The sequence below is a fragment of the Manacus candei genome, unplaced genomic scaffold (assembly GCF_025592945.1).
Source record: "Manacus candei isolate 608988 ecotype Guabito, Panama unplaced genomic scaffold, ASM2559294v1 h1tg000018l, whole genome shotgun sequence".
Lineage (NCBI taxonomy): Eukaryota > Metazoa > Chordata > Aves > Passeriformes > Pipridae > Manacus > Manacus candei.
The window spans coordinates 4,195,767-4,217,727 of NW_026138066.1; the positions used below are offsets into that span (position 1 = coordinate 4,195,767).

Consider the following 21,961-nt stretch of genomic DNA (forward strand, 5'->3'; position numbering starts at 1 on the left):
GCACAGATTATAATACAGAGGTAGTTACATGGAAAAAAAAAAAAAAGCCATATTCTATTTGGGAATGTGTGAAGGAACACTCATGTCTATCAACTGCAAACCCTTGCCAAGGCAGATGGGCTCCAATTCAAGCATACGCTTGCTAAAACAAAGGGCAGGGCTAAAGTACAGCTTCCTTCAAAGTGTCAAACTCACCTTCCTGTTAACCTGCAGTAGGTACAAATTGTAACAGACCAATATTGCATATTTAAGCACCTTCAAAATGATGCTTTCTTTTTTCATGTCTGTGACAGGTTGAAGTCACTCTCCAATGCTATTTATTTTTTCATTCGTATCTCATCTCCTGTAGGTCCTTCCTGACAAAATACTTGACATACTGTTTCACAGTTATTTTAAGATAACCAAAAACCAAGATGCCATTGAAATTAATAATCCCAGCCTTCTCCTCTCCCTGCCTGTAGCCTCTCAGTTCTTGTCCCTTTTTAAGGTCAGCTCCAGCTATGCATCTCACAAATTCAACAGTAAATCCTCACCACTCAGTGACAGCTACATAGTTTTCAGATTAGACAGGTTAGGGGAACCCTAGGGCACAGCCAAAGGTTCCCTGTTAACAGCAGTCCTGAAAAGTAAGAATCTGCCAAGGATCAAAGTAGATGACCCACCTTCAAGCACAAATGAGATGTCGCCAGTACCACAGTCCCCCAGCACCACAGGCCCTGTGTCAATAGACACATGCCACTTTGGTCTAAGGAGGGCTGCACCACTTAGTGCCATCCAAAAAGCTTTTCTTCCTGACTCCATCCAAAAATCTTTCTTTGATTAAAACCGGCCCTATGGTTAAGAAACAGAGCAAAACCACAGGGAGGTCACTCCTTTTGCAGGATGCTGCATGTTTTTGTCTTCTGAGAAGAAGAAGGGATGGGAATTTAGAGCAACAGTCTTGCTGTGGAACTGCTTCCCTTTTATGGAGTGACTGCTGTGCTCCAGCCAGTCACACACACAGTTGTCTCAAAGAGCTTGGATTTTAAAAGTACACTGGCCTTGAATGGAGTAGCTGGCTGGCTGATAGCCCCACTGGCTCTAGATGTGTGGTGGGGGGAAACTTCAGTCATCAAGCAATTGGCGGCTCCAGCACAGAGTAAAGTCAGTTGCTATTTCAGGGAGAGGAAAGGCAACAGTTCTCTGCAGGGAATGACTGCACTAGCTCAGTGCCAGGAATAGGCTGAGATTTTATTATTTTTTTTTCCCTTACACTTCAGGAAAAGCGAACACACAATGTTCATTCGCAGGGATCGTTTCCTGAACATGATGTGTGCTCGCTGTCCTGCAGGTCACTTTCCAGTGTGTCACATCCTTCTGCACAAGGGAGAACAGGAAATGGCAAACTCCCAGTATGAGGCAAAGCATTCCTGTTGCAGCAATTGGTCCGTGGGAGCTATAAATTGGTCTCCTCCAGAAACAGATCAAAATTTGTCTTTTGGGAGGTCAGCTGGAAACTGAAGGTAAGTTTGAACTAGTAATTTTTGGAGTCTCTTCCGAGTACTGTATTAGGAAAGCGTTTGCAGGTTTTGGACTAATATATACCTTTATTATTGGGGAGATTTTTCTCTAAGATCTGGAGTTGCTTTTATTTTCCTTTGTGCTGGCATAAATTAGTGTATTCAAAAGATATGCATCACTACATGGTTTATGCTATATATTGAATGACTGTTCTACTAATGCAGTGAGATGGTCGCTGCTGTTACCTGAGAGAGTTCTTAGCAATTAAATTTTCAGAACAAATTGTTAAGAGGCTACAGGAATTCATATATTTAATGACCATCATATTGATCTGTTATGTTATTGGTGATACGCTCATTGTTCATTTTATTGCTGGTATCCATTTAAATTAGTGTTAGTCATTGTGCGTTCAGCTTTATCTCTTACCATGTGTAAAAATAATAGGATACTGCTCCCAGCTAAGAAAAGCACAATGTACCAAGTGATTCAAATGGCCCAGTGATATCAAGAGAGACTGGGGTCATTTTCCGAAGGGCATGGGGGAAAACCTTAAAGGATTCTGTGTAAGATGGATTAGGACAAGCAAGTAGAAGGGTGAAAAATTGCAGTGAGAATTATATACTCATACACTTCAGGATGGAAAGTGTTTATGGCACAAAGTTTTCTCCTTCTGAAACACTGGGATTCTGCAGAATGAAGCCCCAAGGATCCAAACTATAGAGTAAAACTTTGTGAGGGACCAGATACCTCCAATTCACACAGTACAGAAGACTTAGAAGTGAAAAAGTGACTGCAGCAATGAACAGTTTTGCTCAGTTGGCTCTAGGTCAGGGTCTTTCTGCTACAGAAACTTCTTTTGGTTATAAGGGCATTACGGACTGCAAAGAGCTTTTTAGCCCTATGGCTAGACCTTGCAAGGTGCAGAGGCAGCATAGCTCTGTGCACAATGCAGTGTTGTGAAGCACAGAAGCGCTGCTCCCACCAGACAACTGGTGGTGCTACATCACTCCTGTTGACTCCCTTGTCTCAGTTTCCCTCTAAGCAGGGTTAAGGATGCTAGCTTCCTTTGTAAAGCATTTTGCAGTCCTAAAGTAACCTGAAAATGCTTATTGGAACATTTCTTTCTGCCTTTGTGACAAAGAACAAAGACAGCAAACAGACACCACCTACTACAGAAACTCTGAAAATTCACCTTCTAGAAGGCATGATAATCTCCTGCTATCTTGCCAGTGGAGGTTTGCCAGCAGTTTTCAAGCCTTTTCTATTCACAGGCCCCTGCATTTCCCATTCCCCCATCCTCAAGGGAGTATACACTAAAATTAGGCCTGCTTTTCTGATGTGCTCTTCATGAACCTTTTAAACAAGGTTCATAGGCCTCTCTGCCGCTGCCACTGGAGATCCATGATCACAGGTTGGACTAAGCACCAAAGAACAATGATTCCCATATTTGTCCAGACCCTGACGCCAGGTTACAATAGAAAAAAAATGCTGCAGGACCTTGAGTTATTTAGACTTAAAGAAAGGAAGGATGTTCACAATACCCATCCAAGGCATCAGTGAGCTGCTTACCTCCGATATGGAAAAGCCAGACCTTGACTCCACTCAGCAACTTCCCTCTGTCCTCCTTTATTGGAAAGTCACCCCTACATAAAAACCTGGGATGGTGGCTTTTACCTCCTTAGAGCCTGACCTCTCTTTTAAAAGATGCCTTTGTATATTGCAGATCCTCTGAATCCCATCACAGGGGCAACACATTAGTTCTGGCAGCATCACTACTCTGGGCACTGAGTCACTTAATCTCAAGGGAATTTCAGTCCCCAGGGTTGGAAAAGATGTTTTGTGTCTTCACACAGGTAATGGCAATAGCACCTCTGACCCCAGCCCTTAAGATATCTTAGTCTTCGCAGGGAACAAGAAAAACATATAGAAGTTTCTCTGTCTGAAAGTTACAATGGAATGTGTAATTAAATGTGCATGTGCATATGACCACGTGTGTGTACGTGAGTGTGCATGTGTGTGCATATGGAAAACCTTTCTTGTAGCTGGGTGAAGCAACAAAAATTTGGCTGGATGCCATCCCTGAAATGATAGTCCAGACTGAGCATGTCTCATGGGGGTTTTTTGACAAAAATCACAACCCAGACTTCTCTTTTTCTGGACAGAAGCCATGGAGAGAAACAGTGCTGCCTTTCCGCAAGTGCTAGACCCCACACATCACTTCCACATAGCACTGCTGGATCAGAGGCGGAGGCTACGTGGCCAAATCGCTCACCTTCACAAGGCAGCTCGTAAACTCAACAAGCTCCGCAAGAGGTCCCTGATTGCCAATGTCAGCGGGAGCACCCTGACCGCCGCAGGAGCTGTCACAGCCATCCTGGGGCTGTCCCTGAGCCCAGTGACACTGGGAGCCTCTCTCCTGGCATCAGCTGTGGGTCTGGGCCTGGCCACTGCTGGGGGGGCCATCAGCATCACGTCCGACCTCTCCTTAGTGCTCTGCAACTCCCGGGAGGTGAGGAAGGTGCAGGAAATTGCAATGACTTGTCGGAAACAGATGAGGGAAATCCTTGGCTGTCTGGAGTTCCTTCGCCGGGGGCAGGGCCCAGGAGACCCTACACTGTGCCAGTCAGAGAAGAGGGCCTCCATCTCGCTGTACAACTCCGTCTGCTTCATGGTCTTCTGCGGCTCCCACAGCTTCCTCGTGCCAGAATACACAAAGGAGGTCACAAAAGTAAGCCAGGCTGTGCTGAAGGCCAAAATCCAGAAGCTGGCTGCCAACCTCGAGACCTGCACCAGGGCAATGGATGAAGTCTGTGACCTTCTTGAGTCCAGAACAGAGCTTTCCCCATGCACAAGGGGACTCAACTTGGGTGCTAAATCCACTGCTGAGATCCAGAGACCATCCAGCTGAAACAGTGTCTGGCTCATACTAAAAATGGGTTTGGAGACATTACATTATTAATTGTGACCATTAGCACTGCTACCTGTTGCTATGGTAAAATTTGTGGTGCTGGTGCACTCAGGTGCACACATCTCGTGTGCTTTATCTATATCTGAACACAAACTCCTTCCTGATAGGAAGCTAAGGATTACACACACACACACACACACCCCACCAACTGACAGTAGACACCTCAATCAAGTTGGAAGTTATGATGGACACATGGACTATGATGGGCACAGCAGCAGATCTCAGAACCTGAAGGTTGGGGTAGGTGGATGTTCCTCAGACCCATGTTTCCCCAGCCATCTGCCCAACTCTGCTTCCCCAAAGCAGCAAAAAGAAGTGGGTCGGAAGGCTGATGAAATACCTGGTGCTGACTGAACCTGGTCTGTAAACAAGTTACGAATCCATGAGTGGTACAAGGACTGGGGTACCCTAAAAAGTCCAGCAGCTGCCAATTTCCAATAGAGTACAGTCCTATTACCAAGGTACATCTGGAAAGGCTGTAGGAAGAAGCAGCTTCAGATATGACAGAATGTATGGATGGTTCATCATCCTAAGGTGAAATAGCAGGGCCAGAATTTGTTTTCTCTTTTGAAGAAACCTCTCCAGACTGCAAATTGTGATGTTTGTGTTCTATTTATTTACATGAGATTATTTTAAGGTTTTGATATTGTATTTAAGGGTGTATATAGTTCTTTCTTTAAAAAGGATGTCTCTGCTCCAAAGGAAGGTAGATGTTCTTATAGTGAAAGCAAGTCTGTGGCATGTGAGAGCAAGTTATCTGCTACTTGGCTGTGAGGGAGGGCAAGTCCCTGTAAGAAAAGGAAAGCATGACCTCAATGCTGGTAGTTATAAAATAGGTGAAACATCGTCAACCAATGGCAACAGATCTTAGGAACCAAAGCAGAGAGAAAAACAGGTCAGTGGCCCTGGGATCAGTCTGCCTCAGGACATTGGTAGAAGAAAGCAGTTACAAGTCTTGCAGCAGGAAGGGAAGCGTGGGTTGCTGTTACTGGTCTGAGCTGGAGCCCAGCTGTGACAAGAGCACAGCAGAGAGGTGGAGGTGCCATTCTCCATGCAGTCAAGCAGCCTGTGAGACCCACAGTGGATTATCTGTGAGGAATGAGGCAGCACTCATGGAGAACTACACATACTCCTAGCAATGCTTCCCAGGGAAGGCTTCATGTTAGAGAAATATATACTGGTACTAATACTCAAGAGGGGTACAGAGGAGTAGGATGATTCAGTGGCAGAGCAGGAGCAGGAGCAAGGAGTGGGACCCTGTTTTAAGTGACTGGTCCGCTAAATATGCCCTTTGTGATTTTTGACCCCTCAGTATCTCAGTTCCCTGTCTAAAAATGGGGATAGTAGCACTTCCCTACCTCACAAAAATGTTTCTGGGACAAATATTGAAAAGTGCTCAAGTACTGTTATGATGGGGATCATGTCAGTATCTGGAAGAGGTACAAGGAAGAGACCCTGAAATTAGCTTGAGGCAACTAAAAGAGTTAATGCAGAGATAACTCCACCTCCAAAAGCATGCCCCAGTGGATAAGGGAAACTTCCCTGCACAGGCATGAATCAAAATGACCAGAAGAACCCACTACGTAATTCTGTAACCCTACACAAATTCTTAGGAAGAGCAAGACTCCATCTCACAAAGCTTGAATCCTTGCCCTTTTTGTCTCTTATTCTCATCGTATCAACATTTGTTTTCATACATCAGAAGAATAAAAGCTTTGGTCTCTAAGAGTGTGACTCAGATGCTTGTAATACCTGTGCCTGTTTACCAGAAATGAACACATATACTGCTGATTCGATTAAATGAATATGAAGCACTTTGTGTCAGTATCTTGTCTCTCTGCACTGACATTCATGCTCCAGGCATTGAAGCCAGGGACCAATATGAGCAGTTCAGAAGGCAAGGATGAAGAGTGGGGTCATCAGCTCCATGCCACACACAGCTGGCATTTGTGTATGAGTGTATGCTTTTATGTCTGTGTGAATGCATGTGCTGGTATACACATTGCCCATGTACACCGTGGATGTTGGTCTCTGACATGCAAACACTGAGGTACTTCCATGTCAGCCCATAAGTGTGTTTTTGGAGTGTGAACTGCACACTATGCAAGGCAGACACAACGCAAAATTTTTCCTAATGCTTCAGCTTATCACCAACTAACTCCATCAGATCAGTTACAACCTTAATGTGCTTCTGAGATGGCTGGTTTTATCATCACAGAGAAAATTATGTAACACATACTTATCCTACCCGCTCCCTAGTTTTCTGGCAATGCAGTTTTGTCCACACAGGAAACAACACAAGAACAGCTCTGAATGAACCAATCTGATAGGCAGAGGGATTTGCATTTGATAGCTTAGAGCTTCACCAGGGCTGGTTTGCTCTGCTCAGCACAGTCCCGCACTGCAATCACAGCCACTGTTTCTGCAGCTGAGAACAAATCAGATACTTTTGCTTCCATTCTCAGCCACAAAGGCAAACAATCATGCTTCTGTTCAGTTTTTCCCAAGGCTAATTGTTCACTCCAAGTCAGGATTTGGGTTGTTGCACAGTGCTGCTGTGAGAGTGTAATTGAGTTCAAGGTACCACATTCTCCTCGGCCGGGTCTCAGCCACTCCCCTCTCCAGGTTTGTTTGCTACGAAAATCCAAAGGGAGGCTCAGGCAGAAAGTGGGGCCCATGGGCTTGACAATCTGTAATCCTACACAAAACAGAGGAGCTGCGAGACTTAATTTGTTCCAAAACCTGTCCAGTGCTCTTGGACACCTTCTAAGCCAGGTGTTGCTGTGAATCTAAGGCTGCACTCTCACACTTGAGCTACACTTGATCTGTCAGCAGATAGGGCAGGAGGTGGTCAGATCCTCCTCACCAGAATATCCTAATAGCATCTCTCTGGGCATTTCAGTGGGTAGATAGGACCAATTACCATTAACTGTGACCTACTGTACACACTGTCCATCTTGTCTTATTATGCACCCCTCATGAAATAGCTGACATTGTATCCGCACTAAAATTCGTCTGCTGCAGATGCTCTCACCCTGTCCCCCCCAAGGAAGATTGAGCTGTAACATGCAATAGAGCTAGGAGCATATTTGGTCAAAAGCCAAGCTTAAAAGCCCTGGAGTGAAAATTTCTAAATCCTGTATAATCTACAGTGTCCTGTGCTGAAAAGCACAAAAAGGTAATTACTATTCATAAGTTGCATATATATTTTATCACACATGAATGCTCCCAACAGCAGTTTAGGACAGGAGAAAACTCTCATTCAAACATATCTATTTACAAAAGGGAATTACATAAACTGGAATTTCACCAGAATAAAATTGCTCCACCCTGCTCCCTACCACAACAGCATAATATTATATGGGCAATGAGTTCAACAAGCAGTGACTTCCTGTCACATCCCTGACTCCATTTCCTGAGGCATCTCAGTGACCTTTACAAGGGTTCATGTCAGAGTACTGGCCAGGCTCAGCCTTTAGCACTAATGATATACAGCAAGTTCATAGCTCAGACTGCTGTAATTTGTGAAACGTGGTCACAACTAGCATCTGCACGGGGTGCTTATTGCTGTTTGTTTTAATTTATTATTTTAAAATCATTGCTCCTGAGCACAGTGGGATGCAGAAGTTTCATTCCGCTCCTGCCCATGAATTGTTTCAGGTTTCCTCTCCTTTCCCTGTCATGCAGAGAGTTTGTTCATATCTTCTCTCACTTTCCGCATTGTTCTGGGAGCAGAGGAAATGCCACGCTTGGAATCCAGTGACACATGCCCAAGTACATCAGCATTTCCACTGAGAGCACACCCAGATAGCCTTCCCAGAGAGAGGGAGGCCTGCTCAGACATTCAGTCATGAGTTTCATTTTGCAGCCAGCTCTGCTGTCCTTTTGAAGCCTGAGCTCTTGCATAGGTTATCTTTCTTTTCCCTAAAACAAAGGAAACTCACCTAGCTGCAAGGTTGCCCTGCTGCAATCAGCACTGGGACACAGATCAGAGGCTACACCCAGAGCACATGGAAACCAATGAGCCCAGAAACTTCCATCAAGAAATGATATTTTGATGCTGCGCTCCCTGGAAGGTCAATAAATGCATCACCTTTTTCACCTCTCACTGTGCGCTCGCAGGCCTGAGTCACAACAGCAGTGGTCAAGAGAGCTGGGAGAGTGTTTACATCTACTCCCATCCCCTATTCTCTCATTTGATGCTGTGAGTTGCCATAGTTCACTTTATTTTGTATTTCTGGCACTTCGAAAATTCACACTGCCAATTACCATAAACAGGAAAACAAGGTGGTATAATGACAGTTCTTTTCTTTTTTCCCTTCTCTAGTGCTTCAAAATGTTTCATACCAGCGCTTCTGAAGAAGTTAATTTGCTCTTTATATGTCTTACATATGTAAGTTTATATATATTCTTGTATTTTTGTATATTTAGCAGCTCCTTTTGCGTTGTTCTTTCCCAGCTGCAGAATGTGTGAGCACAGAGCACCATCACCCACTGCCTGAGCAGTGCAGCGCTGAGCTTGCGGTCAATGCCGAGCAGGAACGTTTCCATACAGCCAATTCAGCGTGCCCTTATCCCAGGACAGGTGTAGATCCGTAACTCCCCCTTCTCTGGAGACCTCTCGGAGTTTAGGGTAAATCCGCCCGCTCCGGCAGGCTCTTTCTCCGGAACTACAAATCCCATCACACCCCGAGAGGACTACAGCTCCCAGCGTGCTCTGCGCCGCCACGGCGGGGACTGTCCAAGATGGCCGCGGGAGAGGAGGAGGGGGCGGCGGCGGGGACGGAGACGGAGCCGGAGTCGGAGGCGGCGGTGGAAGAGCTGCGGAGCTTCAAGGACCTGGTGAGGCTGGGACAGAGCCGCTTCTGCGCCCGGTGCTCTTCTCCCGTCCCGAGGAGCAGCGTCCCGCCCCCGGCGCGCAGCTCAGGCCCTGGGGAGCTTCCCAGGCAGCGCCGTGTGCGCGGCGGGCGGACACGTGCGGGCAGTGGATCCGGGCACAGCGGTGCTGTGCCCGGGCAGGAGGGGGGGGAGTCGCGCCGCCGACCGGGACAGCCTGGCGGTGCTGCTCCGATCAGCGCTCCTCAGGCAGCTGCCTGTATTTTCAGTTCTGTTAACTTGCCCTGGCGTTTTTCGTTTCCCGTGCCCATGGGACACCCCCTGAGATGAAGAGAGGCAGTTCTGTGTGTGTATGTTTGTGTAAAGTTCCCTGTGTTAACTAGGGTAAACGGACTGTTTTCTTCCCGATGACAGTCCTCTCTAACTGTTTTGAACAAATCCTATGAAGCTACCGATGGAGGTGGGGATCACTGTGGGCAGCCTGACCTTTCAGATGGTTGAACTGGCGGCCTGATGGGGTTGGTTTGTGCTAGAGACAAGCTTGGCTCTGTTGCAGCATGTATTTAACTTTAGTCTGTGATTTAATTTATGTCTTCTTGGGGATGTCTGTTTCCCTTTTCTCTTTTCACTAATGTGCAGGGAGTGACAGATGTGCTGTGTGAAGCTTGTGACCAGTTAGGATGGAAGGTGCCAACAAAGATCCAAGTTGAGGCTATTCCAGTGGCTCTCCAAGGTGAGCAGTGTGCTTCTTTGATCCTGAATCAGGGAATGTCCCAGGAGCTCTATGTGAATGAATTTTGCTGAGTGAGAAGGGTCAGAGATGAGAGTGTCCCAGCTTCTTCATCACTGAGGATCTCTGTTTAGAAGTAGTCTTTGTGTTCGTTCTGTCCTCTACTCAGGTGGAGCTTGGAATACTAGTTTATCCTATAAAACTCCCTGCAATCCAAACTTTCAAGTGGGTACAAACATGATTTCTTGAGTGTTCACTCTTGTTGTGTAGTTCTGAGACTCTGTGTTAAATAGGATTATTATGAATCATTTGAACTCTTAGTCTGAATTGATCGTTTTCTTTCTGAAATACCCAAGGATATGCAGGAAGCTTCCAATAGGTTTTGGACTGTGCCTCTTCTGATAGAGACCTACAGTGTGTGTGTGCATCTGAAACTGGAGATGCTTTGGCTGATTCCGTAGCGTGTATGATCTGCTTTGCTGTGAGCAGGCAATTCTTTGAAATTAGATTTCTGTAATGAGTCATAACCAAACTACAGTGACTTTCTCTAAGCATCCTGGAATTAAAAGAAAATAAATTACTGAATTCAGCAAACATTTCTGCCTCTAGAAGTGTTTTATTTTAAAACAAAAGCCCCTAAAATACTGTGAAGCAGGAACTGAACAATGTAGTGACAGAATGGGAACAAACTTTCAGTATCTACTCTGTCCTAGTACTTAACTGTTGTCAGACTTTTATTCCACATATAAGGTTCTCCGGGGGGGGGGGGGGGGAAACCGTAAAACCAAACAAAAGTAAGACTGCATTCCTGAGAAGTTGTCTCCAGTGTAAGGCCTGTTGGTAGCATGTTCTTGTGAGCTGTACAAGCTCAGGAGGTCATAATGGATTCTACTGATGAATTCCACCCTGTTGCCTGCACAGTTTTTGGGCAAAGGACTTGCTGTTCTAACCCTTCCTGCTGAAAACTGATTTAGATTCATTAATCAATGGCACAGTTGTGGTTTGTGAAATGTGAGTTTGGTAGTGCTGTTGTCTTGTAGTTCCTGTGCCAAAATATCAGATACTGGAGTCTGTTTCCTTGTAAGCCAGTAAACAGACAGTGTTTGGACTAGAATATCAAGACAGAGCCATTAAGCTGTAAATTGACAGGCAGATTTGAGACATCATAAAATAAAACTTATTTTAAAATTTGTATGAAACCCTGTATATTAGCAGAAGTTTAACTAGAGAATTGAGTATTGAGACTGTAATTATTGTACAAATGAAATCACAGTCTAAAAAAGCTTCAGAATTGCTCTGAAATTCTTTGGTTTGACCACTTGTTCTTTTTTACGTTGTGTGTCTTCCTTTTTTTCTCTGTCCTTAGGGAATTCTTGTGCTTTATTGCATAGTACTTTAAAGACTTCTTTCTCTGCTCTAGATGTGTAACAGTTTTTTGCCTTCCTTGCTGCTTCTTGTAGGCAGAGACGTCATTGGACTGGCAGAAACTGGCTCTGGAAAAACAGGAGCTTTTGCTTTGCCAATTCTTCAAGCACTGCTGGAAACACCTCAGCGACTGTTTGCTCTTGTCCTCACACCAACAAGGGAGCTGGCCTTTCAGATCTCAGAGCAGTTTGAAGCTCTCGGATCCTCTATCGGTGTCCAAACTAGTAAGTAACTTACTAGTATTGGACCAGTTTTCCTGAAGACTAAAGTTAGTCAGGTCAGGATTGCAAAGTTAAAAATAGAGGATTTGTATGGAGGGTTGAACAAAAAGTGAGAAAAGCTTGTGATGCTGGAAGACAGAGATCTGGTATCAGGTTTGCAAAAGAAAGACTCTGTGGTCTTTCCTCAAGGAGAAATCTGCAGCTCTTCTGCATTTTATGTCTAAACAGTTAAAGATGGAAGTAGAAGAGAATGTTCTCAATATTAGGTTTGTGTCAAGTGAAATTGCATAGAGCTCCCTGCTGTAGTGTGATTAGTTTAATATTTCTTTCAGACTGCCTGTATGGATTCTTCAGATACTCTCATTATTATTATTATTATTGTTATTATTATTATTATTATTATTATTATTATATTACTACTAATAATAATAGCTTTACGGGTATTTTTAGAATTTCTAGATTTTTCTAGCTGAGTTAAGGTGCAAGGAATAGATTCTGCCTGTGAAAATAAAATACCTGGGGCAAGTAAGGACTTAATTGTATGGCATAAGAGGCCTGGGAAGGTCAGGTATGCTAAAATAAAGTGAATTCTTATAAATTCTCATAAAAATAAGTAGTCTTTCATTTGTACAGAGTTGTGGATGGTGAGGAGTAGGAGCAAACACTATAGTGCCTGTGGCTGACTGGTGCTACACTGAGGGATTCACTATATTCTGTTTGTCCTGCAGCTGTTATTGTGGGTGGAATTGACACAATGTCTCAATCTCTGGCCTTAGCCAAGAAACCACATGTTATAATTGGTAAGTTAATGTGGGGGGGATGTGGAGTGTTAATATTATCAAACTGCAGTTACCCAAAGACAGCCAGCCAGAAGGTTTTGTTAGAGTACATCTTTCATTTGCTTTTGTCCTGAAATCTCAGTGTTGGTTTGCTAATGTTTCTAAAGTATACACCAATAACTTTGTTGCTACAAGCTCATTCCAAAGCATTCTTGCAAGACCTCCTTTGGCTTGTTTTTTCATTCTCCTCAAGTATTTCAAATCCTGGTCTCATCCTTCGCAGTGTAGCTCATTTACGGTCTGTTGTGTGTTGTGTTTTTTTAAGGGGAGGACATTCTTCTGAGGGTCTGACTCCATTAGTCTTATTTCAAAACACTCTCTGAAGATGTCCTATGAAAGAGTTATTCCCACAAAGCAATCTGCCTTTACTTTTCTTGAGCAAAGAATCCCATTTCTGTAATGAATGACTATCTTGCCTGTTTGGATCTTTCTTTTCCTTTGCTTTAATTCAATTTGCTCTCGTGATGTTGTTGGTAGCAACCCCTGGCCGTCTGGTTGATCATCTGGAGAACACAAAGGGCTTTAACTTACGTGCTCTGAAATTCCTAGTGATGGATGAGGCTGACCGGATCCTTAACATGGATTTCGAGACAGAGGTAGGAATCTGCTGAAAGAGTTCGGAACACCAGATGAGTCCCTTTAAAATCTCTTCATACAGTCACATAGCAAACACTGAGCTGTTCTCTAGAAATTATGAGCAAATTGTAACTAAGATCTGATAGCTGCACGAAATTCTGTGGTGGGAGTGGAACATAGGGGAGTTCTGCAGAGCATTGCCAAGACAGTAGGAGGCGTTTTGTCTCTGAAATCTACTGATTTCTCTGGAGTGCCTGATGTGGATGCAGTTAATGTAGAACACAATCACACACACATTCCTGCAGAAACTTTGCCTGATATTTGCACTGTTATTGGACTTCTGGGATTCACACTGCCTAATTGTCAACAAGCTATCAGCCTACACCTTCCCTTTAGAAGAGGAAAAATTTGTTCCTACTGTATGTCTGCACATGCATTACTCTTCATGTGGATGATCATTATATTTGGGGGATGCTTGTGTCTTAATATTCATATATTCATAATACTCATAATATTCAGTATTCCCATTTCCTTATCTCTTTTTTGCAGGTGGATAAGATACTAAAAGTGATTCCTCGAGACAGGAAGACATTTCTGTTTTCTGCCACCATGACCAAGAAGGTGAGAGCAGAGTACTCTGCTTTAGTTCTTCCATCAGGCTAAACTGTATTAATACAGGTTTCTGACAAGATCTTTGTCCATCCAGTGCTAACTTACATTGATCTTACCAGGTTCAAAAACTCCAGCGTGCTGCTCTGAAGAATCCTGTTAAATGTGCTGTTTCTTCCAAGTATCAGACAGTTGAAAAACTACAGCAGTACTACATTTTCATCCCCTCAAAATTTAAGGTAATGCCACTTCTGTTTCTTCCCTTTTCTCATTATATCTTGTCTTCTTCTTCCCACATCTGCCCAGTATCTTGTAATCTTCTGTGGCTTAGACTTAGTCTTTAATGTTGTACATGTGATTATTTTTTTTTTTTTTGGTAAATTCTCTCTCTATTTCGTTACAGGACAGCTACCTGGTTTATATCTTGAATGAACTAGCTGGTAACTCTTTCATGATATTCTGTAGTACCTGTAACAATACTCAAAGGACTGCTCTACTGCTCCGCAACCTGGGTTTCACTGCCATTCCTCTCCATGGGCAGATGAGTCAGGTATGGGCATTACCCCACAGAATGGAGCAGACAGGAGACTTGTGGCTTGGGAAATGGGCAGCACCATACCGAGTCACAGCTACCTTTCAGAAGGAGTACTTCACAGCTAGTGGACTAGACTGATCCCTAAAGATTTAACTAATGTGAATGCTGCCACTGATTCTGTAATATTTCAAAAAGAAGTTAGAGAAGTGAGATTTTTGAGTAGCTTCTCCCCTGGTTCTTTTGTGCCGGTATTTCAACAAGAGCATATTAACTAGAATGAGTGTTACTCTCTCATTCCCTTTTTGTCCTCTTCCAGAACAAACGTTTGGGCTCTCTAAACAAGTTCAAGGCAAAGGCACGTTCTATTCTGCTGGCTACTGATGTTGCAAGCAGAGGTCTGGACATACCCCATGTAGATGTGGTGATAAACTTTGATATCCCTACGCATTCTAAGGTAAGCTTGTCTGTGTGTCTGCTGAGAGCTTCTGGTCACCACGACATAGTGAAGGTAGACAAAGGAACAAAGACGTCTTTTTTCTGCTCTTCTGATTGGAAGCCTAGTTCACACTTCTGTAGATTAGAAGGTGTAGTTCAGCCTCTGCAGTTGAGTTGGTATCTCAGTTTGGTTGGATGGCCTCATCTGGATTGTAGAACCGATCCCATACGTGAAAAGGGGAAGTGACGAACATTCTGTGTCTTTGCATTTCTGTTCGGGGTATGCGTTTTGCCATATTGCATTAAAGAGCTTTGAAAACAGTTGTTTTATTATTATTAGAGCTTTGAAAACAGTTTTATTATTATTAGACATATTATTAGTCTCATGTGTTCCTGTGATCCAGGTCTGCCTTCATATTTTAAACTGTGTTTTAAAAAAAAAGAAAAAAAAATTCTCCCGTTATGTTCAATGAGCATTTGATCAAGAAAGGTGACTTACATTATGTTTCACCTTCATATCACAGAAGTACAGCAAACTGAAAAGAAAGTGAGTTACTAACTGTCTTATAAAAAGTATAGGATTATATCAGGATTGTTTCCCAGCCTAGTTCCAGAAAGCGTACCATTAACATGCATTTCAGGAATTGCTATTGTTGCTTACAATGATTGAAGATACTATACCTTGCAAACAGAAGAAAGCATGATCTTTCAAAGAACTACTTTTGGTGTTGTAAAAGGACAAACATAAAGAAAAAAAATGGAGGTGGCAGCAGCTTAAGTGATGTTATTACAGTTTCTGTGCTCTTCTTTCTCATCTAGCCCTGTCACAGAACATGTCCTTTCTCATGATTCTTTCTCCACAGATCCTGTATGGAGAAGGGAGTATTTTAATTTCTGTAATGCAGTATAAAACCTGGAAAACAGCCTAGAACCGTATTAACAAAAGATGCTCAATCTCATCCAAATTATTCTCAATCACCCCCCCCTTTCACTGTGCTTGCCAAATTTAAATCTACTTGTCTGAGAGTGTCTCTGGAAGATAGACTATGTCGAGCACTAGATTTTAAGACTGAAAATGCAGGCATGGGCTCACTGTGAATATTACCTCTCCAAGGAAGTGATAGTGAAGTCTCAGCAAAGTCATGTATTGCAACTTTTGTCCTGCAGTCTGGTATAAATGGAGTTGGTCTTCACCTTTAGAAAGAGAAGAATTCAAATGTTAAAACCAAAGATACACCGCAACAAGCCAGCATCTTCTCTAATTCTGATGCTGCACATGGTCCTGAGTGTTTAATCCTGGAGTATTTTCTCCCCATTTTCTTGTTCTTTCCTAAAGAATAATTGTGTAGGCTGATTTGCCATGACATCTGTTCTGTGTTTGGTGAACATATCTTATTGCTTACCAAGAAAATCGTTTTCAGGATTACATTCATCGTGTTGGGAGAACAGCTCGAGCTGGAAGATCTGGCAAATCTATCACCTTTGTCACACAGTAAGTGTTAAAATTTGGCAGGCTTATTCTTTCCAGCTCTATTTCAGAGCAGAAAATATCTGACCTCATCCTGGGTGAGAAGAAAATACTACTTTTCATTTTGAGGTGCCAGTTGGTTTTATTTACTTAAAGGGGAGAGAATTCCAAGCCCAGTTTGGGGAGGGAGAAAGGTCTAGAGAAATTCTAGAAGCAGTCATGTAATGAGCAGAACTGTTTATAACTGAATTGTTATACATACATACATTTTTATATTATATAATACAGCTTAAGTAACTGCAGGGGGTGTTTATAATTACTGAACTGTTTGTCTGAAGAAGTCTTTTCCAAATCCTTCTGAACAGAGACGAGCTGAATAAGTCAGAGAAGCCATCCCAAACAATGGCATCATTCAGATGCAGTTGAGTTGCTTGTGAGACCATCAGCACAATCTATCTGTGGGCTGGAGAGAAAGGATGAATTCTGTGAGTGGTGACAGCTGAAGCACTCTCAGGAGGGCTGATTCAATCTGGTGTCTTGTCTTCTCGCAGGTATGATGTGGAGCTATTCCAGCGCATCGAACACCTGATTGGCAAAAAGCTGCCAGCGTTCCCCATGCAAGAGGAAGAAGTTATGATGCTGACAGAGCGTGTGGCTGAGGCCCAGAGAATTGCTCGAATGGTGGGTGCTGACTTTTTGTCCCTCTGCTCACTGTTGTAATCTGAATTTCCTCAGGTGCCAGAACTCTTGGTCAATCTATTGATTGCATTGCAGGAGCTGCGGGAGCAAGGAGAGAAGAAGCGATCTCGGAATGATAATGATGATGACACAGAAGAAGCTATTGGTGTCAGGAATAAGGTGGCAGGTGGGAAAAAGAAGAAAAGGAAAGCCTTCTAGTTCAATATTCAAACAGACTTTTTTTATTTTTCTCTTCATGGCTATATGAGCTGGCAAAAACAGTCTACCAGGCTATCTCCAGTGGATTTTTTTTCAAAACTACATGTGAACTTGGGTGGTCCATGAGGAAAACAACTTCTCTTCTGCTTTACCAGCTACAGATTGAGCTTGGACCATTGTGGTACCATAGTACCAGTCTTCTGTTCAGAGACATCATTAGAGACTGTCTGGACCTGGAAGCAGCTGTGGTCTGGCCCTGCTCATTCACAAAGAAGTGCAGTGTGACTGCAGCTTTTGCATTGCTGCAGCCTGTCTCACTACCCAATCTCACTGAGTGCATCTGGGGTCAGATAGATCTGTCAGAAAAAGTTAAAAGAAGTGACTGAGTTTTCACAGGGATGTGTTATGTGGAGAACTCCAAATATATTTTGGTTAATTTTAAAGCTACCTGGTTCTCCTTGTCTTGTCATTGACCTGTTTTGTTCAGTTTGTATATTTGCTCTGCCAGGTTTTCTTCTTAGGTCAATCTTAGCAATTCACATGTGACATCAATACCTTAGTATGTCAGCTGAAGAGTGGCCCAGCACGGGAGCATCAGTTTTGGCAGGAGGCTATTCACTGCTTGGAATTCCATCCAGAGTCTGTAATGATTGACATGATACAAGGAAAGGTCTGGGTTTTGGGTGGGGTTTTTGCTGCTGATTCTTGTAGTACTTATAAACGAACACAAGATGGGGGTATTAACATAGGAAAGCTGCTCACGAGCAGGGTGGTAAAGAAAAACGGGGATCATAGAAGTTCTGTTTCCCTAGTTATTTCTCTGTGTTAGGCAGAGTTCCATGCCATATAAGTAGACTCTTGCAAGAATGGGATAAGTGTACTTACCTTCATATCTAACCAGGTTAGTGCTAGTTCTCATTGGCAATAAAAAATTTCAAGCTGGATGTTTTTGCTGGTGGGCAGAGAAGAATGAAAAACTCTATATCACTCAACATGAGAATTTAATGTCCATTAGAACCACTCATAAACTGGATTTTCTCTACATGAAAAACAATATTCACAATAGTCTTTTTTAGATCTAGATTGAAAGTAGAAACTATTGCAGTAGTTGATGAGCACAGTGGTTATTTCACATTGTCAGGATAAATCTAGTATACACTTGTATGCTAGTCAGAATGCTTTTATGCTTTTGTTAGAGGCAGCACATTTTGCAAAAAAATCCAAAAACCATGGGTCTGTTTCTTCATGAGGAACAGACATACTCTCTGGTGCAAGAAGAGTGCCAGTTGTTCTCACTTAGTCCTTTTTATTTTGTAGCAGTTTATTCAACTCTCCCACGTTTGATAGCTCTAAAGTTGTCCAAGATCAGTGGCAGATAGTAAATTAACAAATCTTGGATATGTTGACTGCTAAGAGCATTCTTGTAGAGCAGGAAATGTTATTTTCCGTGGGTCCTAGCACAGAGAGGCAGGAGTGGAAGCCCAGAAATTTGAACATAGAATCATAGAATCAGCCGGGTTGGGAAAGACCACTGAGATCATGAAGTCCAACCCTTGATCCAACACTGCCGTGGTTACTAGACCATGGCACTAAGTGCCACATCCAGTTTCATCTTAAAAACCTCCAGGGACCATGAATCCACCACCTCCCTGGGCAGCCCATTCCAATGTCTGATTACCCTCTCTGTAAAGAATTTCTTCCTAATATCCAACTTAAACTTCCCCTGGCAGAACTTAAGACCGTGCCTTCTTGTCCTACTGCTGGTTGCCTGGGAGAAGAGACCAACACCCACCTGGCTACAACCTCCTTTCAGGGAGTTGTAGAGAGTGAGGAGGTCTCCCCGGAAGCTCTTCCAGGCTAAACAACCTCACCTCCCTCAGCCTCTCCTCATAGGACTTGTGCTCAAGTCCCTTCACCAGCCTCATTGCTCTTCTCTGGACCTGCTCCAGCACCTCAGTGTCCTTCCTGAACTCACCAGTGCTGAGTACAGGGGAAGAATCACTGCCCTGATCCTGTTGGCCACACTGTTCCTGATCCAGGCCAGGATGCCATTGGCCTTCTTGGCCACCTGGGCACACTGATGGCTCATGTTCAGCTTCCTATCAATCCAAACTCCCAGGTCCCTTTCTGCCTGGCTGCTCTCCAGCCACTCTGCCCCCAGCCTGTAGTGCTGCAGGGGGTTGTTGTGGCCAAAGTGCAGGACCCAGCACTTGGCCTTGTTGAACCTCATCCCGCTGGAATCAGACCATCTCTCTGGCTTGTGCAGGTCCCTCCAAAGAGCCCTCCTGCCTTCCAGCAGATCAACACTTTCCCCTCAGCTTGATGTCATCTGCAAATTTCCTAATGGTATGCTCTATCTCCTCATCTGGATCATCAATAAAGACATTAAATAGAACTGCGTACAACACTGATCCCTGGGGGACACCACTAGTGACCAGCCACCAACTGGATGCAGCCCCGTTCACCACCACTCTCTGGGCCTGGCCCTTCAGGCAGTTCCTAACCCAGCACAGAGTGCCCCTGTCCAAGCCGTGGGCTGCCAGCTTTTCCAGGAGTATGCGATGGGAGACAGTGGCAAAGGTTTTGCTGAAGTCCAGATAGACCACATGGTAATTCTGTGGGGCCATTTGGTAGGAAACCCCACAGGTAAGAGGATACAGCCCTAGAATGTACCCAAGAGAGAGGAATAAAATGAATGAGCTTTGTGGGTGGGGATGCAAATGCTTGTTCCCCACAGAGCAAGGGAACATTCCCAACTGGTCTTCTGTCCTGCTGGGTGCTTGAACAAAATTTCTTATTCTTCACAAGCAGGACAGGGTTGGTTCCAGTATCAGCAAAGGAAACTTAAATCCTTCTGAGGGTCCTGGGACCCTGGAAAAGCTCTTGAGTGTTATTCCCAGCTATGTAAGGGATGGGATGCATAGTCAGCCCTGAACCAATCTTGTAAGGTGATGTGAAGGGCACATGACTGCTGGAGGAGGTAGGGCACAGTAATTTCCCTTCAGAAGTAGCATGATGCTTGCTTTAATAGCTTCTTGGAGTCTGTAGCATCTCTCTGTGTTCTATCCTATATGGCAGGCTGCAACAGCAGCAGTCTTGCCCCTTGATGGGGTCAAAGATTCTCTATCCCTCCTCTGCAGTTGCAAGAATATTGGAGAAGCAGAGCTGCTCATTGTGAAAGGTTACAGAGCCTCCTTGAGAGGAGTGACTCCTAGACAGCTGGCCACCTCCCTTGATTTGGAATGACAAACCACAGAAGCATTTGTCGCTAGGAAAGCAAAGGTCTCACCACACCCACATTCTCACTGGTGCCTCACCTGCCACAGGTATGTGCATTCAATTTCAACTAAAAATACCTCAACAGGTTGGAGGGGCAGGAAATGGGTATTTTATTGTGACTACTTCAGGAGGGCTGGGTCAGAGGGTGTTTGTATAACTGAAGTGGAATAGGGAGTGTCCAAAGATGTATTGGGTCAAAATAGAATCTGCAGCCAGCCTAAGCAGAATCTGTAGCTGATCCAATGAAACACGAGGGGAAAAGAATGAAGTGAGACCTGTCTCTGGATAAAAGTTCAGAAAATACCAGCACTGGTATGTGCATGACTGCATACTTTTGTACAACAACTGCTTTCAGTGTATTTGTTCAGTCAGGAGGACTTCTGACAAGCAGGTCTGAAGCACACCCCTGCACACCTCTTGAGTTTTGCGCAGCAGGGAGCTGAGTGGAGGATTAACCTTAGTGTGATGTAAGGTAGGATTGGGCTAACATAACCTGTCATGATTTTGTAGTTGAAACTCAAGTGAAGTTTCAATAAAAGCTGTGTTCTTGAAAAACGTTCTGTGGGGATGTTGGCAGTTTGAAACCATTCTACACTTTCTACGTTTGTGATAAGAAGGTGATTGTTTATGCATTTGTAACACATATTTTAAATTACGTTTTATAGTTTTGATTTTTCGTACTGCATAGGTGACTACTTCAGGTACTAACAAATAGGGATATAGTGGCTTTCATTTAAGTGTTCTAGACCTGACGGAAGTGGGACAATCCTTTTGAGGGGAGAAGTAAAATTAAACATTGATGTCAGTGTGGATAACTAACTCCAAGATAAGTTGACGATAGCTGCAAAAAAGTAGCAAGCAATCCCTACAACCACACAGTGGTCCAGCGCAGAAGCTGCACTGAACTGACCTGTCTGAAGAGAATCTGGCCGTGTCAGTTCCTCAGTGCCATGCACCTGCTGCCCAGGGGCTGCAAGGGAAGACACGGGCCGGAAAGCACAACTGGGAACCACAGTGGGGAATCCAGGGCTTTTTTCTGTGATGGCAGCCTGAGCCTAAGTCTGCTTAAAGTAACCATGAGGCACAGAGCTTGTTCAAGGGCCTGGCAACCTGCCTGCTTCCCCTCCCCCTAAAAAGGTAAAGATAACTAGAGAGGGAGAGCTAAATACCATGACACTCTCACAACATCATTAACTTGTGCTGAGAAGAGTCTCAGTTTAGGAGGGAACTCTCAGAAATAATTGGGAATCTGGAGGGCCTTAGTTTACCAATCAGGACTGAAGTTAGTAAACATTTCCAGTTTAGACAAGCACAGAAGAAGGAAAATATCCAACACACTTAAAAGCCCTTGGACATACTTAAGAAGGAATGGAATTGATTGCATGACCTATGAAAGACACAGGCATGTACCAAGCATTTTGATGCTGTTTAAATGTGAAGTTGTGGTTTGCCTGCAATGACATGTGAGGAGCTTCTGTAAACATTCAAGTGAGCAATTAGTTATTGTAAATGTTGCAGAGGAAATGCTGTAAAAATCCAGCTTTGGTGCCAGACATAGTCCATATAGTCATTCTGAATTCTTACTCCTCTAGCTTTTGTACTTACCAGTAGATTTTTGGGGGAAAAAAAACAAAACCAATTCC

General features: G+C 43.8%; 2 protein-coding genes across 3 annotated transcripts; both read left to right on the forward strand.

The window, feature by feature from the left end:
• The first annotated feature begins 1,401 nt into the window (after window positions 1-1,401).
• APOLD1 (apolipoprotein L domain containing 1) lies at window positions 1,402-6,194 on the forward strand. Of its 2 annotated transcripts, XM_051784297.1 has the most exons (3): window positions 1,480-1,502; window positions 3,224-3,353; window positions 3,663-6,194. In XM_051784297.1, the coding sequence occupies exon 3, from the start codon at window positions 3,668-3,670 to the stop codon at window positions 4,406-4,408; it is 741 nt and encodes a 246-aa protein (XP_051640257.1). In that variant the 5' UTR covers window positions 1,480-1,502; window positions 3,224-3,353; window positions 3,663-3,667; the 3' UTR covers window positions 4,409-6,194. The 2 variants fall into 2 exon arrangements, with proteins under 2 accessions (XP_051640256.1, XP_051640257.1); XM_051784296.1 differs by lacking the exon at window positions 3,224-3,353 and having other exon boundaries at window positions 1,402-1,502.
• A 2,981-nt stretch (window positions 6,195-9,175) lies between these two features.
• On the forward strand, window positions 9,176-17,486 carry DDX47 (DEAD-box helicase 47). The gene is made up of 12 exons (XM_051784294.1): window positions 9,176-9,310; window positions 9,944-10,037; window positions 11,495-11,683; window positions 12,409-12,480; window positions 12,997-13,115; window positions 13,645-13,716; window positions 13,827-13,943; window positions 14,108-14,254; window positions 14,556-14,693; window positions 16,096-16,166; window positions 16,694-16,823; window positions 16,917-17,486. Exons 1-12 carry the CDS (start codon window positions 9,215-9,217, stop codon window positions 17,037-17,039), a joined length of 1,368 nt encoding a protein of 455 aa, XP_051640254.1. The 5' UTR covers window positions 9,176-9,214; the 3' UTR covers window positions 17,040-17,486.
• The last annotated feature ends 4,475 nt before the right edge of the window (window positions 17,487-21,961 follow it).

Excerpts from the sequence above, each read along its gene's own strand:
- APOLD1 (XM_051784296.1), top strand. The coding sequence starts at position 3,668 with ATGGAGAGAAACAGTGCTGCCTTTCCGCAAGTGCTAGACCCCACACAT.
- DDX47 (XM_051784294.1), top strand. The coding sequence starts at position 9,215 with ATGGCCGCGGGAGAGGAGGAGGGGGCGGCGGCGGGGACGGAGACGGAG. Across the intron at positions 11,684-12,408 it reads CTCTATCGGTGTCCAAACTA|CTGTTATTGTGGGTGGAATT; the intron begins GTAAGTAACTTA and ends TTTGTCCTGCAG. Across the intron at positions 16,824-16,916 it reads CCCAGAGAATTGCTCGAATG|GAGCTGCGGGAGCAAGGAGA; the intron begins GTGGGTGCTGAC and ends ATTGCATTGCAG.